General features: G+C 41.4%; 1 protein-coding gene across 2 annotated transcripts in view; it reads right to left on the reverse strand.

The window, feature by feature from the left end:
* lrp2a (low density lipoprotein receptor-related protein 2a) overlaps positions 1-15,413 on the reverse strand; it is a 52,683-nt gene that overhangs the window by 26,542 nt on the left and 10,728 nt on the right. For both annotated transcript variants that reach the window (XM_084954668.1, XM_084954667.1), the window contains exons 11-36: positions 15,066-15,235; positions 12,431-12,654; positions 11,799-12,005; positions 11,515-11,717; positions 11,231-11,371; positions 10,833-11,036; positions 10,098-10,290; positions 8,970-9,095; positions 8,721-8,851; positions 8,384-8,521; positions 7,996-8,277; positions 7,618-7,857; positions 6,037-6,156; positions 5,471-5,587; positions 4,998-5,378; positions 4,645-4,659; positions 4,096-4,344; positions 3,307-3,518; positions 3,038-3,222; positions 2,709-2,937; positions 2,398-2,575; positions 2,130-2,258; positions 1,212-1,378; positions 855-998; positions 651-760; positions 4-181 (exon numbers count right to left, since the gene is read on the reverse strand). In XM_084954668.1, coding sequence (XP_084810794.1) covers positions 4-181; positions 651-760; positions 855-998; positions 1,212-1,378; positions 2,130-2,258; positions 2,398-2,575; positions 2,709-2,937; positions 3,038-3,222; positions 3,307-3,518; positions 4,096-4,344; positions 4,645-4,659; positions 4,998-5,378; positions 5,471-5,587; positions 6,037-6,156; positions 7,618-7,857; positions 7,996-8,277; positions 8,384-8,521; positions 8,721-8,851; positions 8,970-9,095; positions 10,098-10,290; positions 10,833-11,036; positions 11,231-11,371; positions 11,515-11,717; positions 11,799-12,005; positions 12,431-12,654; positions 15,066-15,235 — 4,673 coding nt within the window. The remainder of the gene's footprint in view (positions 1-3; positions 182-650; positions 761-854; positions 999-1,211; positions 1,379-2,129; positions 2,259-2,397; positions 2,576-2,708; positions 2,938-3,037; positions 3,223-3,306; positions 3,519-4,095; positions 4,345-4,644; positions 4,660-4,997; positions 5,379-5,470; positions 5,588-6,036; positions 6,157-7,617; positions 7,858-7,995; positions 8,278-8,383; positions 8,522-8,720; positions 8,852-8,969; positions 9,096-10,097; positions 10,291-10,832; positions 11,037-11,230; positions 11,372-11,514; positions 11,718-11,798; positions 12,006-12,430; positions 12,655-15,065; positions 15,236-15,413) is intronic.

The following is a 15,413-nucleotide window of genomic DNA, read 5'->3' on the forward strand; positions in this document are numbered from 1 at the left end:
CACCACGCCAGTGCTTGTTACAGCCCAGTATAACTTGTTCTCTCGGATGTCCACAGTAATGAACTCAATGTGATCAAGATTGTTGGTGAACAGGGTGACGGGGTTCAAGCCATCCATGTCTGCAGATGCCACCTTGGCAGGGATGCCACTCTCGGTTCCCTGGTCTGTCCAGTACAGTTTGCTTAAGAACATGACAGACTGTCAGTCAGTGTCTGCCTTTGCAATTTAATCACAGATGCAATACACATGCATATCACTTTTTAAAAGTTTTAAAAGAAACAGAGAAGCACACTGTTATCGCTAAATGTATACTGTTTAAATATGAGGCGCAACAATATCAGCATCTACAGCAATAACACAATTTCTAAGCTGAATGAACTATCTTCCTTTTGAGAACTCATGATGATGAAGTCATAGAGCAGAAACTTAATGAGCACATAGTGTCTTCATGCGGGAGTAAAAAATCTTAGAAATATCTTGTGCTTGCTTCTTGACTGCAAACTGCTGGGGTTTTAGAGTGCAGTGTAGTATTCAGTAACACAAGTTGAGATCTCTCTAGAGGCCGAGCAGATGGCAATGAGGAGGCTGTTAGAGCTCAGTAGCTGTGTGGTTGAGCGATCTGTGCCAGGACTGTGTTAAATAGGGCTTACCCACGTGCTGGGTCCACGGCAATGCCAACAGGACTACCAGCGCCAGTTGGAGAGCCGTTATTTGTGATTAGAGTTTTCCGGTACTGTACCTCCCCTCTCAGCTTTAAGACCTTTGCCAAACACAAAGAGGTGCAATTATTGTGCTGCACAACTGCATTGCAACACTTGTTTTGTTTTTACTGAACATGGCATTATTCGGTTCACCTCAATAGACTGTGTAGCTGGATTGGTGTAGTACAGATTCTCTGTTATCCAGTCCAAGGCCAGCCCAACCGGGGAGCCAAGAATGGCTGCAGGGGCAAACTCTGTCCTGTTAGTGCCATCTGACTTCACCCTGTGGATCTCACCCTGAAGGACAAAGACAGGCATATTAACCTCAGCATGACTCTGTATTATGTCTTCTTAGCATGTTTATTGGCTTTTTCTTTTTTTTCTTTTTTTACAATGAACCCTTATGACATGCACAGGATGTCTCTACACAACACTTGAGTTCCTTATTTACTTTTGGGAAAAGGCATAAAGAACTAAGAAGCTGTATAGTATTTCTGCACAGTCACTTACTGGGTGCTCCACCCAGTAGATGGTCTGTTCATTGTCATCAAAATCGACATCGTAGCCATTTTGAAGCCCAGCGACAGGAACCATGGCATCATTACTCTTGTCATCAGGGTTCAGGGAAATGCCATAGATGATGCTGTCTCTCACAACAACCAGGAACGGATCCTCAACTAAAGGTGGAGCAAAAAAAGCAAAAACATTAAAAAGACATTAATTTGTTTTTTTTCTACAGTATGACAGCAAACCCAAAGCAAAAAAAGAAGAATACTTTTAAAATTATTAAACAAATTCCAAGACAGAGCTCAAAAGATTTGCCCCCAGGATCCTTTCAGTGCATGATATCTGGTGCAAATTACACATCCCTAGACATCCCTAAAAAACCCTTATCTATAAAGAGGATTGACTGGTGAAAGCTGGTTGCACAATCTGATTTGCTTTGTCATCACAGATTAAAATCAATGAATGCTTGTAGGGCATTTTCATTCTTGGATAATCGCTGGCCTCAGGGGGAGACTGTGTCCTGTTTGGTTTGAATGGGTTGAAACCTGAGATGAGTTAAGCTGGTGACCTAACTAAGACTCCTTGAACACTGAATTAAAGGTCCCTTGTCTTTTTAAGACCTTGAAAGACACGCATATGATTCTAAATATTTATAACTGGAACAGCAGTTTACAAGAGAATCTAAATGGGAGACTGTTGACAAGTATCTGGATCGTTCAGGTTAGTGTTTTCAAAGATTTATTCTCTTACCAGCATTGAGATAGCTGCAGATAAAGCATGAAAGCGCCATCCTTTTTGCTGTAGCAATAACCACAGCTGATGAAGACCTGAGTATTTCAACATATCTGCTACATCTGATCTGACTTCCTTTTTCATCAAACTGAGTGATGAGTGTTTTCCTCCATGTGGCAGGGCGCATACCTCTGGTGCAGGTGATTTGGTCCGCTGCCAGCATCCAGCCTGAGGGGCAGGCACACGAGTAATACCTCAGTCCCACAGCAGACAGGAGGCAGATATGAGTGCAGGAGCTCCTCAAGCAGTGATTTTCCCCTGCAAGTTGTCAAACAACACATGCACACAGACAGAATCCAAAAAGTCAGGTTCTCTCATCATGTGGCCAACAAAATGGTCAGCATCAGCGGATAAAGATGAAGCAAAGACTAGATCAGGTTCAGTCTATTCATCATACCTGCTGGCTGCCTGGCTGGGTGCACTGCCACCAGACCCATGGGCTGAGGGAGGTTGAACAGCATCACTGTCTGGTTCTCCCCATGCCACTTATGAGCTCGCATCACACGGTTGATGTATCTGTCGGTCCAATACACAAAATCCTCAAAAATGGTAATTGCGTGGGGGTGTTGCAGTACCTTTTCATAGAGAGTAGCAAAAGAAAAAAAAGTGTGTCTCACACATGCTATTCAGAAGAAAACTGATTATTAACATAAACGTTATCATTATAGATGTATCACTAGCATAAAGTCTGCTATCTCATACACTCACCAGGTCACTGGCCAAGACTTGCTTCCTGTTGTTGCCGTTATAATCGCAGAAGTCAATGAAATCCAAGTAGGCATCGGCAAAGTACAACAAATTGTTTGGGTAGTCTATGGTTAGACCATTAGGCCAGTACAGTTTGCTGCTTATGATAACAGTTCTTTGCTTTCCATCCATGCTGGCCCTCTCGATGCGGGGGTTCCTCCCCCAGTCGGTCCAGAACATCAGGTGAGCACTAAAAAAAAGAAACTCTCTCTTAATATCAACTTCTTTGGTGATGAGAAGCTGTGACCATAAAATACAGATTAAAACACACAGATCCAAATTCTTCTCACCTGTCTCTCGGGTCCAGCACTAGACCTCGGGGGTTGGTTACATTTTCACTCACTAACACAGTTCGGTGGGTGCCGTCCAGTTTAGACACTTCAATTGTCTCCAGGATGTAGTCAGTCCAGTACAAGTTCCTCCCCACCCAGTCCACAGCAAGGCTCTCTGTCACAGTCACTCCACTGTCGAATATCTGTGCATTAGAGACTCATTCTTAGTTAATATGCTTGACGGTCAAATCTCACTTCATTCAAAGCTGTTTGCAAACTACACTCACCACGACTCTGTCGCTGCCATTTTTGTGAGCACTCCAGATTCTGTCCTGGCTCGTATCAGACCAGTAAACCCGCTCAGTGACTGAGTCAAAATCTAGCGCGACAATGTTGCGTCCATCTCGAACGAGTGACCGCACTACGTTGGGTTGGGTGGTAATGTCATCTTGCACAATTTGATTCCGACTTGCCACCAACAGGAAAGCCTGACGAGAATCTATAAACATGAATCAAAATCCCTGTTATCTATTTTTCCATTTCCATTCTTGTGCTAATAAGAGGACTTATCAGCTTTTGTGTGCAGACCAAAACCATACAAAAAGACGGTTAAATAGCCCCTACTCAAATGACAATCCTTTGGGAAGGAGCTTTTGTCCAAATAAGGTCCTATTGTATTGCAAAGTCTTTCAGCGGGTTATCTGTTGGGAAGAGGAGCTCATGTCAGGCACGCTCCCCATACACAGCCCTTTGTTTGTGATTATGTCCTAATTACACTGGTGATGGGCAGTGAGTGACATACATGTTATTTGCCTTATCCTATGAAATCAGAGCAGCAAAGAGAGACAGGACAGAAGAAAAAGAGTGTCAGTCTGGGGTCTAAGCTCCCCTTTTAATGTGCCTCCTTACAAGAAGCAGCACAGTGGAGAAAACTAAGTATGTGCTGTATAGGCAAATGACTACAAGGCTAATGATCTGCCTTTTTCCTACTTTTATCCATCATGAGATTATGGATAGTTATTTTTTAAACGAGGTGTATTCAGTGCACAGAAGGTTTGAGCTGTATCCATCCTCACCTGATGCCTTGCAGGTACGCTGGTCTGCTTCAAGAGTGTAACCATCCTGGCAGTGGCAGCGGAAAGAGCCTCTCTCATTAAAGCAGTGCTGGCTACACAGTCCAGGGGGATTACACTCATCAATGTCCTCACAAGTTTTGGAGTCATTGCTAAGCTGATAACCCACAGGACATGTGCACTGGGCCCCAAATGGACCTTGGATACATCCGTGGGTGCAGCCAGCATTGTTGTCTGAGCAGCTCTCCTGATCTGAGTTAAAAGCAGGGAAAAGACAATTAAGTACTGAAAAAAAAAAGTAAATTAGGCCTTTAATAAATATGCAGCAATCTAATAATAATAAATAAAAAAAAGCAGTCACTACATTAATTAGGTATCCTCAGAAATATTATTCTGAGCCAGAACTATTTTTATGCCTGTTTGTAGTACATAATGAATAAACATCTATATAACTATTAAAACACTCAACAGAAATGCTGCATCTGTTGAAACATGAATCAAAACTACAACTGCAGAATTTCTAGCAGTGATTGAGAGTTTGCTTGTTCCTACCTGGCAAAGGTTCATCTGAAAGTTGTGAGAAGGGCAAGAAGGGAAAATCACAGATCATTTTCAAGTTAATACAGGACAAATCACATACATGCTTGATTTTAAAATGAGAATACAAAGACAAACCGATGGCATTCAACACAAAATTTCTGTGAATTTAAGGCCCTCCTGCTTATAGAAAACAAGAACCAGAAAATTGTCAAATTAAACTAAATCAGCTGAGAGATTGATCCTGTTTCGCCATGTGATGTGAAAATGTAATTGAATTTGGTGAGGCCAGACTCAAAAATAAAACAATTAAGTGCTGATAGACAAAGATTATGGTCTAAGCTGAAGAAAGCAGAGAACAGACTTACTGCAAAGGGGAGACTCGTCAGCACCATTGGGGCAATCAGGAGTGTTGTCACACACTGTGGTGAGGTTTATGCACACACTGTGACCGGGACACTGCCACTGCCAGCTTGGACACCGGAAAGGTGGTGTGGGACAGTCTCTTTCATCACTCATGTCTCTGCAGTCGTTGTCCCCATCGCAAATCCAACTGCGAAGCACGCAGTTTCCGTTATCGCAACGGAACAGCGAGGAAGGGCAGGTGCGAGGTGGGCAGGCGTGGTGCTCATCACTGCCATCCTCGCAGTCTGGATGACCGTCACACTCCCATGAAGATGGGATGCAGCTTCCGTCTGATTGACACTGAAACTCACTCTCGTGGTGGCACATCCCTGGGGGCCTGGTAGCTGAAAAAAATGAAAATACATTAGCAAGCTAAATAATTATGCAGGACTTTGCTAGTATAACCTCTGACCACTGGAAGCATTTAAATACTTACGACAGTTCTGCTCATCTGAGCGATCGCTGCAGTCAAAGACTCCATCACATCGGTAGTAGGAGTTGATACACTGGTGACCCCTGGAGCACTTAAACTCATTCATAGTGCAGTTGTATACTGAAAAAAATCCAGCCACATACATTAATGCTGATATTTTATATTTCTGAGCTTAGCTATTATGCATATAGATCAATAAATTAAGACACTTGGGAAATGTTTGTTGAATATTAAAGAGGATACTGTAATGCATGAATGACCGAACAAATTAATTAATTCCTTATAGGGAAATGGGCTGTATGAATAAGACACCAGTTCATAACAACTTCTCAAAGTAAGAGACCAGGCTGCAGCAAGTCTACAATTAGATCTTCAGAAGTCAAAGTGATCTAGTGAGCAACTAATATTATTAGTTTTATAACTGCAGGCAAAATGAAATTAAACTGATTTTATCAAACACGCACATGTGCTCTAAACACAATGCTTGGCACACTGCAAGTAAGCACCACACTAAACCAGCAAAGTTTATGGGGCTAGCAACTCTGTGTATAACCTAGAACGCTACTTACTGCATCCCTGCTCATCCGCCCCATCCACACAGTCCCTGTCTCCATCACAGACATAGTTAGGATCTATACAGCGGTGGTCTGGACACTGAAACTGTCCCGGATGGCACGTGTTTCCCAGATCTGTCAACGCAAAATGTTAGAAAAAAACATGAGCCTGTGAGTTAATCTCCTACATTAGTGGGCAATGCATATAATAGTGTACAAGTCTTAGCTTAAAACGATGTTATTTTTAAGAGGAAAAACAACCATGCTTCTTCAAAATCTAATCAGTGGCAACGTGCAGCGAGTCCACAAAAGAGTCAGTGTTCTCCAAAGAAATAAACAGGATCTTATTAGGGAACTTGGGTCTGGTAGGGAGTTGATGTGCATGTTGCCTGAGGAGTTAAATCATTAAAATAATATTTATAAAATACTAATCTTCACTAGCCTACTGACTAGCTTTAACACACTCACACACACACATATATATGTAAAGAAAGTTTTTTCAGAGGACTCTATGCAATCCTGTGAAAAACTAATACAACCTCACTGGTTCTATATATATTAAGAGCAAATAGCAAGCAGGTGCTGCTAATCTAATGCACTTAATTAACTGATTATCAGTGAGTATCAGAGGTTTTGCCAGAATGCTCATCTGCAGCTGCATCTGCTCATCTGTTAACACAATGCTGCAATCTGCCCAGGAGTGGAAATCTCATCAAATTCACCCCAAGGTGAGATCATACAAAACTTAGAGAAATACAAACGCCCTCCCCAAAAAACAATAATTACATCTCAGACTCTACAGGCCTCACTTAGCAATTTAAATGTTATATTTCTTGAGAGTATAGTTAGAAAAAGACTGCACGAGTGTGGCTTGTATGGGTTCCCAGGAGAAAGCCTCTCCTTTTAAAAAATGAACGTGGCGGCATGGTTTAGGTTTGCAAAATTGCATTTAAACACACCAAAGATTTTTGGAACCACACCAAAGATTTTTGGAACATTTGTCAGATAGATGAAACCACAGTGTAGATGTTTGGCCACAATGCACAGAACCATATTTGGGCAAACCAAACACAGGATACCAGTACAGACATCTCCAGCTATTAAGCATGGTGGAGGAAGAGTGATGAATTGGGCTTGTTTTACAGCCACAGCTCTCACCATCTTTTGGTCATCGACTTGACTACAACACCTCTGAAAATCAAAGTATTCTAGAGTCAAATGTGACAGCTGTCTGACAGCAAAAGCTTAGCTGAAATCGAGTCATGCTACAAATCAATCAAGCAGCAGATTTACAACAGCATGGTTAAAAAAGAATCACGCTGTTGCAATGGCCCAGTCAGTCCAGGCTTCTACCTGACTGAAATGTTGTGATTGAACCTTAAGAAAGCTGTGCATAAACAAATGCCTGCAACCCCCAGTGAAATAAAGCAACGATGTAAAGAAGAGTGGGCAAAATTCCACCACAATTAGATGAGAAACTGATAAACTCATACAAAATTCAGTTACTTTCCCGTGTGTATTGTGTTGAGATACCAAGATAAATCTCTAAGCAAATCCTATTTATGTTAAAGCGTTAGCTTCTTTAACAGCACTTACGGCAATCAACTTCATCCGAACCGTCGACACAGTCATTATCAGTGTCGCAACGCCAGGTGTGTGGGATGCAACGGTGGTTGGCGCAGGTAAACTGATTGGCAGGGCACGTTCCAGGCACGTGTGTTGGGCAGTTGATTTCATCGCTGTTATCAAAACAGTCATTTTGCCCATCACAGCGCCATCCTGCAGGCACACAGCGCTGATTGGCACAGGTGAACGCAGAGGGGGAACAAGTGGTGTCTAAAACAAAAGATAAAAGGTATCATCTTTAATTTAAACCATATTAACAAAGGCTGAGTAAAAACCCAAAGGCAAGATTTTTTGTAGGGTTTATGTGGGATTATATAATCAACTAAATTAAAGAAAAAAATGCATTACTATTAATGCCACAGTTGACTTCATCACTGTTGTCATGGCAATCATCAACACCATCGCATCTGTAGCTGTTTGGGATGCATTTGCCGTTGCCACAGGAGAAAGAGTTGGCCCCGCACTGCAGTGTGGGGGGCTCATTGGAAAGGTCCTCCACACAAGCCCGTTGGTCTGGCGAGAGCTTCATGCCATATGGGCAGCCACACACCCTCTGCGAGTCTGGGGCTGGGAAGCAGAAGTGGCTGCAGTCTCCATTAGGATTTGCCGGCCTGTTGCAGAGGTTGGAACCTGAGAAGAGGAGTGGAGGCTAATTAACAGGAATATGACTGACAATTGCAGGCTGAGGCTATGCATGGCAAGCGGAGTGAGAAGAACAGTGAATAAAGGTACTCACCAATCTGAGAGTTGGAGTTGAAAGATTTGAGATGCATGATGCCGCTAATGCCTCTTCTGATAATGACCATTTCCCCACCGTCGGTCTTGCGCACACGTACAATGCTTCCCATGCGCCAGTCAGTGAAATATGCATAGCCTTTAAGGGACAGGAGAAATGGAGCACAGCCACAGTTACTTCATCTTTCACCAACATCTGCTAACAACAATTGTCCATTTAACATGATCATCACCAAAGCAAGACAAGACAGTTTTTAGTAATCAAAACTCACTCATCATTTAGATCAAATGTATGATATTGTACTAGATAACAGGGTAACTTAAAGCTGATGCCTAACCTTCAAAAATGGTGAGACCAAATGGATGGGAGATCTGGGATATGCGGTCCAAAGAAAGTCTGTTCCGTCCATCAAAGTTGCTGTGCTCTATTTTGTCAAAGAAGGCATCCACCCAATACAGACGCATAGAACTGTGAGGACAGCAAAGCAAAGAAATATCAATTTACAATCAACAGCCACATTGAAGCTAAGAGTGGTTCATAGGAGCAACAGTTTATGGGTAAAAAAGAGTAATGGTATATTGTTCACCTCCAGTCGATAGCTAGGCCATTTGGCCAACCAAGAGTAGTGTTTACAATAGACAGCGCATGTGACCCATCACCCCAAGCTCTCATAATCTTCGCTGGCCGGTACCAGTCAGTCCAAAAAATATACCTGATGAAGAAAATGAATAGCACAACATATTTAATTCAGAAACTCTCCCACTTAAGCAAAACCATTAAACTGCATGACATGTTTATCTGAACTTTTGTCAACGCAGAGCATTTTTGTTTGTTTGTTTGTTTAAGCCAACTTCTTAGTCTTCATTACAATACTGCCTTTCACATAATCAGCTAATCTCAGCTATTTGGCACAGGGGCCTTATGACTTTGAGGCCAAAGGAAATAACAGCTTGTCCTAAATAATCATTCTTTTTTTATCAAGGCAGAGTTTAATTTGTGGATACTTTATGAATGGGTGACCAGGGACCGCACTTTGCGTGGGACTGCATGGCATTTTTATGCCTCCTGTATGAGCTGTATATAATTTAATCTTTAATTTCACATGGGGGACAATATGACATGAAGAGACACAGCAAATGTGAACTCTACAGATATGGTGCGAATTTATGTGAACAGCAGCTGAATGCAGTTTTTACAGTTACTAGTATAGAAAAAGCCAATATATTAGTGCAAGAACATTAGAGCATAAGGTTAGATGGACAAACTTGTAGTTTTACATTTTCCTTCAGTCCACTGTAAAGCCCTGGCAAAGAGAAGATGGAGGCATTTCCCAATCATGTTCACATATGGCTTCTTCTTTGCATCATAGAGTTTTAACCTGCATCTGTGGCTGGTACAGTGAACTGTGTTCACAGACAGTGATTTATGGAAGTTTTTCAGAGCCATGCAATGATTTCCATGATAGAATCATGCCTGTTTTTAGCACAGTGCCACTTGAGAGTCCAAAGTTATCAGGGTTATTAGCTATTTTTGGCCTTGTGCACATAAATTTCTTCACATTCTCAGAATCTTTTGATGCTATTATGCACTATAAATGATGAGATATTCCAAGTCTTCACAATGTACCTGGTGCATGTAATGGTGAGCATGAATTTGCTTTAAGGAAAAACAGACAGAAAAATACTAATAATTCTTTGATGTTAAAGTGATTTACCCAATAAGAGGATGCACCACAATAGCTCTGGGGTTATTGAGGTTACGAATGATGGCCCTCCTGGACTTATCAGCTAGCTTCATGACGGATATGCTTCTATATCGGGGGTCAGTCCAGTAGAGGTTCTTTGAAATCCAGTCGTAAGCCAGGTCCTCCACTCCGTCTACTCTGTTGGCTGCCAGTACCTCCCTGCCTGTGCAGATCAAAGCAGTCAGAGCACCGTTTAACATAGAGATGAAAGAGGAACACATTTAAATAAATAGGCTGTCAGCTTCCATTTACCTCTTCCGGACCGGACAGAAAAAACTAGAGCAACTCCAAAAACAACACCCCTGATCAGAGCAGTGCTGTTTCTTTCTTTCTTTCTTCCTCTGTGTGTGTGTGTGTGTGTGTGTGTGTGTGTGTGTGTGTGTGTGTGTGTGTGTGTGTGACATAGTAGCTACTTTCACTTCATAACAAAAATGTTTGGTTCTTATTATTTCTATTTTCAGGTCTTTAGGCTGATATCAGTTATATGAAATATGATCTATTTTACACGATCTGTGCTCCAGTCGGTTCCCTCCCCCATAGCAGCAGTTGGCCCTCTTGAGCACCCCCTTAACTCCCAGGGTCGGCCTGGAAAATCATGTGGTAGAGCTCCACGCTAGGAAGGCAGTGCAAACATAATAAAGCTATTATGTTTTTCATTTTCTATGCCATATCTTTAGTTTAAATTCAGCTAGACAAGATGCTCACCTGTCCCATCCACCTTCTGTTTATAGATAATATCTTTGGCTGTGTCTGAGAAGAAGATGGCATCATCCTCAGCACTAAAATCCACTCCAACAAAGTAGGAGGGGGATCCAGTAACAGGGAGAATGATGTCCTCTTGAGTAGAGAGGTTGAAAGGGATCCCTCTTATAGCCAGCTGGCTGGAGAACAGCAGGAACTGTCTCACGGCTGTGGGTTTGACATCAGCAGACAAGATTAAAGAAAACGGGCATTAGTGACACAGAGCTGAGTATAAAACAGTATAAAACTCATGTTGATTTCTGTATACACACTATTTTTGGCATTTTAAACCAAGAAACATACTGAAGTCTGCAAAAAAAAAAAAAAACTTGCAACAATTAAACACAGAAATAATCTCTTACCTAAACATCGCTTGCCATCAGCATGCAGGTCGTAGCCCATGCGACATTTGCAGCGGTAACCCAGTCCTCCATTGTCACTCCTGTGGCTCAGGACACAAATCTGCTCACATCCACCTCTGTCTACACTGCAAGGGTTTGGCACTGGACACAAAAGAAAGCAATCCAGGTTACTGGAAAACTTAAATAATCTGGGTAGACTTATACTTTACATTAGTAGGAACCATGAGAAGTATGAGCAGCATCAGGACCGTCATAATGAAGATTTGTTTCTCTGATGGTCTTACCTTGTGGCTGCTTCAGCTGATGTATCACTGCTACTCCATGTGGGGTCTGAGATGTTCTGTAAACCACTTCAGAGCTGCTATCTGTAAACTTGTTGGCTTTCATCACAGCCATCTTGGTCCAGTCCGTGAAATAGACATTGTGCTCAAACAGACTGATGCCAAATGGATGAGGGATCACAGTACCTCCGTGAACCACTGTTTTTCTATCAGAAAAAGGGATGTTTATCTATTAGAATATATAAATGAAAAATCTTACTACTTGTTGCATTTGATTAAGTATTTACCTATGCAAGCCATCATAGGTTGCAGTTTCAATGTAGTCATAGCGGCTATCAACCCAGTAGACGCGCTTAGCTTCTATGTCTAGTGTGATACCAGCTGGCCAGCCCAATTTACTGCTAATGATACCATAGCGGTTGGTTCCATCCATGAAGGCCCGCTCCAGGCCCGGTTGTCCATTCAGTGACTCCCAATCTGAGAAGAACATATACCTATGAAAGGAAGGGAATATATTGAAGTGGGATTATTAGATCACAGCTTCTACATACAAAAAGTACAGCACATGTATTGTCTAACAGAAACTCCTACAAAATCGTTAAAGGATTTTCCTCTTTTAATTAAATCCAGCATCTACAGAATAGCTATATGTCTCCAACGTGGGTGGCTGTACATTAATTTAGGATAAGCAATTTCTCTGTAGCCACCTGGCTCTCCTTCCCCCATGAACTAAACTATTGGATTACAATAAGGGTCATCACTTATATTGCTCCTCACTAATCCACCCAGGGCAATCTGCTAATCTCACCTGCCTCCCCCCCTCCACCCCATTATTCCATGCCAATGGAGCACGACAGATACTGAATGTGGGGATTGGGAATGGAAGCACAGATGAATGGAAACTGGGAGATGTGCTTACCCGACAGTGGGGTCCACCGCCAGTCCTCTAGGGTTTCCGAGGTTTTCAGTGATGAGTGTGACCCGGTTACTTCCATCAAAGTCCACCATGTCAATCCTGTTGACGCTGGCCTCCACTACATACAGTTTATTGTTCACCCAATCCACTGCCAAATTCTCAGGGTAGTCAACTGATACATTTAAAACCACCTGCATGTTGGAACCAGCCATATCCACGGAAAACACCTGTACACAAAAGATGCCATTGTTTTCAGAATATTAGTCTTTAGGTGGTCACGCTTTATGAAAAAAATATAGGAACATTTTATAGGCTTCATTCATCTGCTTTCTAGTGAATCTAAATATAATGCTTGTCCAGTCTCATTAAAGTAAACCCTAATATTAGCTTTATTTTTTATTTATGTATGTATTTTTAAGACCATAGGCCCAAGATTTTGTCTGTCACCACTGAAATTAAAGCCAGTATGAATGTGGATTGCATACTGGCATACAGTTATAGCTTAAAGCTTTGACAAGTAAGTATTTAAGTGCAATCTAGAACAGTCAAGAGTCAAGGAAGCATCAGACAGTGTATGTTTGCTTATTTAAGTTTTCTGGCTTTTGACATTTCTGTCAAGTTTCTGTCTCCCATTACTATGAATTCAACAGATTTTTGGAAAACTTGGCAGTGTGCAGGTGGTTAGACGGGCACTGCTTTTAGCAGCTCTGCTTCATTTGAAACAAGATCCACACGTCTTAAAAGCAGGATTTCAACTGACCTGTTTAAAGAGAAACTGAGGATGTGGAAATAGCCTGGTAGTTTAACCTTTCCGGTTGCATTCACATGCCCTGTTTGTGCTCTCCCTACTTTTAATCGGACATGCTGCCATGGAGGTGGCTAATATTCACAGATGCCCAGTCAGCGGTAAAGTCATGTGAGAAAGTTTTCACAGGACTCTGTGTAATACTGTGAAAAACTAAGTACACTTTTGCTGCTTACATAGGAATCAAGAGGGTAAGCAACAGCCAGGTGCTGCTAATCTAATGATTATCTGATCATCAGCACGTGTGAGCGCTTCTATAACAGCAGAAGCTTTTTCAGTTTGCTGGTCTGCAGCATTCAGGTGTGTGTTAACACAATACCACAATCTTCATGAGAGCGAATGCCAGCAAATTTACCCCAAGGTCAAACAGAACAATACTCAAGAGCTAAATCTCAGACTCTACAGGCCTCAGTTAGCATGTTAAATTTAAAGTTTATGACAGCATAAACAGAAAAACACTGAACAAGTATCAAGGCTCATTTGGAAGGGTTGCCTGGAAAAAACCTCTTCCCTTGAAACACAGTAGCATCACTGTTCGCAAAGCTCCATCTGGAAACCAAAGCGGAGATTTTGGCCATAATATACAGCACTGAAAACACAGCACGTCATGCTATTGCTACAACAGGAGGGTCTACAAGCTATTTAATCATGGCATAGAGCCCTGTGAAACTCAACTTTTTCAAACAAATAATTGTTCTAGCTTTAGAGGTGAGAAGTAACGGAGAAAATAAATATTTAAAAAACTGTACTTAAATAAAATTAGAATTTCAAATGAATGAATTTGAAGTTATTAATCCCCTAAATTCATCTAACAGCTGTAGGTAGTGGTTACTTTAAAACAAAGAACAACATTAAAACCTATCGTGACATAATGACTGTATAATTAAGCTACTTAAGCAATCTGACACCATATTTAATGAGTAAACCACAGTTTTTACTAAGGTACCTGGGTTTTTCCTGCAATGGAAACACAGTGAAGGAAAATGCTACCTTATCAACAGAAATCTATACAATTATTTCTGAGCATTTGATCAGCAAAAATCTCTATTAGGTTTGAGGAAATGAAACCCTGTCTGCCACAATGTGCGTAACTCCAATCATGCTGTGACTAAATCCTTTCTGGGAAACACTGTGCAGGAAAAACTAGCTGCAATGTTAAAATGCTGGTCATACCAGTACTAAAACCCAGTGGTATAATGTAAAAGGTTGCATACTGGCAAAGCCTATTTTGGTATGTAATAAATACTTTTTACACTTTATTTCTTTTTAGTTTACTTAAGTATTGTTTGAAATCTAACACTTTCACTTTATTTTGTATTGCTACTTTTACTTTAGTAAAAGTACTTCCTCAAGCACAGTGTCACCCTTTCAGCTAATTGGCTACAGTTTAAAGCAGAGACAAGCCAAGACATAATCTGAACAAAGACATTTTACCCGGCCAAAGAATCCACATTAATGGACAGTGTCACTGAAAACAAATACTGCGTGATTAGATCCTACAGGATTGAATTACAAAAATTGCACTGTGGTATGTGAACATCATACCAGCCTATCAGACAGGTTTCAAGATTAGGCTATTTGGATTCCACTCCATATCTACTTCCCCTTCATTATGACCCAGCCACAATGGGGCCAACAGCTATCCCATTATTATAGTATCAACATTGCTGATATCTTATAGGATGACTGAAAGAATTTGGTCCTGGCCAGCGCGAGTCTAACTCGAGCATTTGCACAAACAAGAAATTGGTCTTACATTCTAAAACATGAATGACTAACACAGAAGTAAAATCTCAAACAAAACAATGAATGTGACAGTTCTTTATAAAACACCTTATTCTGGATGGTATCCGTCCAGAAGATCATATTAAGATTGTAGTGAAAATCGACTCCCACTGCAATCCCTCTGTTCTGTGAATTAACTAAAGTGCGCAGATTGTTGCCATGGATGTCACCTATCAGCAGGTCTCTGCCATTAGAAAATATCAAGGAAGGGACTCCAGCTGCAAGGGAAACAAAATACAAAACCTTAGAAAAGAACGCAGCCAAATTTTTTACACAGGTTTCTCACTAAAGCCAAAGGCACAGAGGTCAGCCTCTCGGACAACACTCTTTCTATGTTACACAAAGGCTAGAGACAAACTAAAACAACATTTACTACGCAACAATGCACCACAAAGA

The sequence above is a fragment of the Perissodus microlepis genome, chromosome 16, assembly GCF_051167445.1.
Source record: "Perissodus microlepis isolate ML-2025 ecotype Zambia chromosome 16, ASM5116744v1, whole genome shotgun sequence".
Classification (NCBI taxonomy): Eukaryota; Metazoa; Chordata; class Actinopteri; order Cichliformes; family Cichlidae; genus Perissodus; species Perissodus microlepis.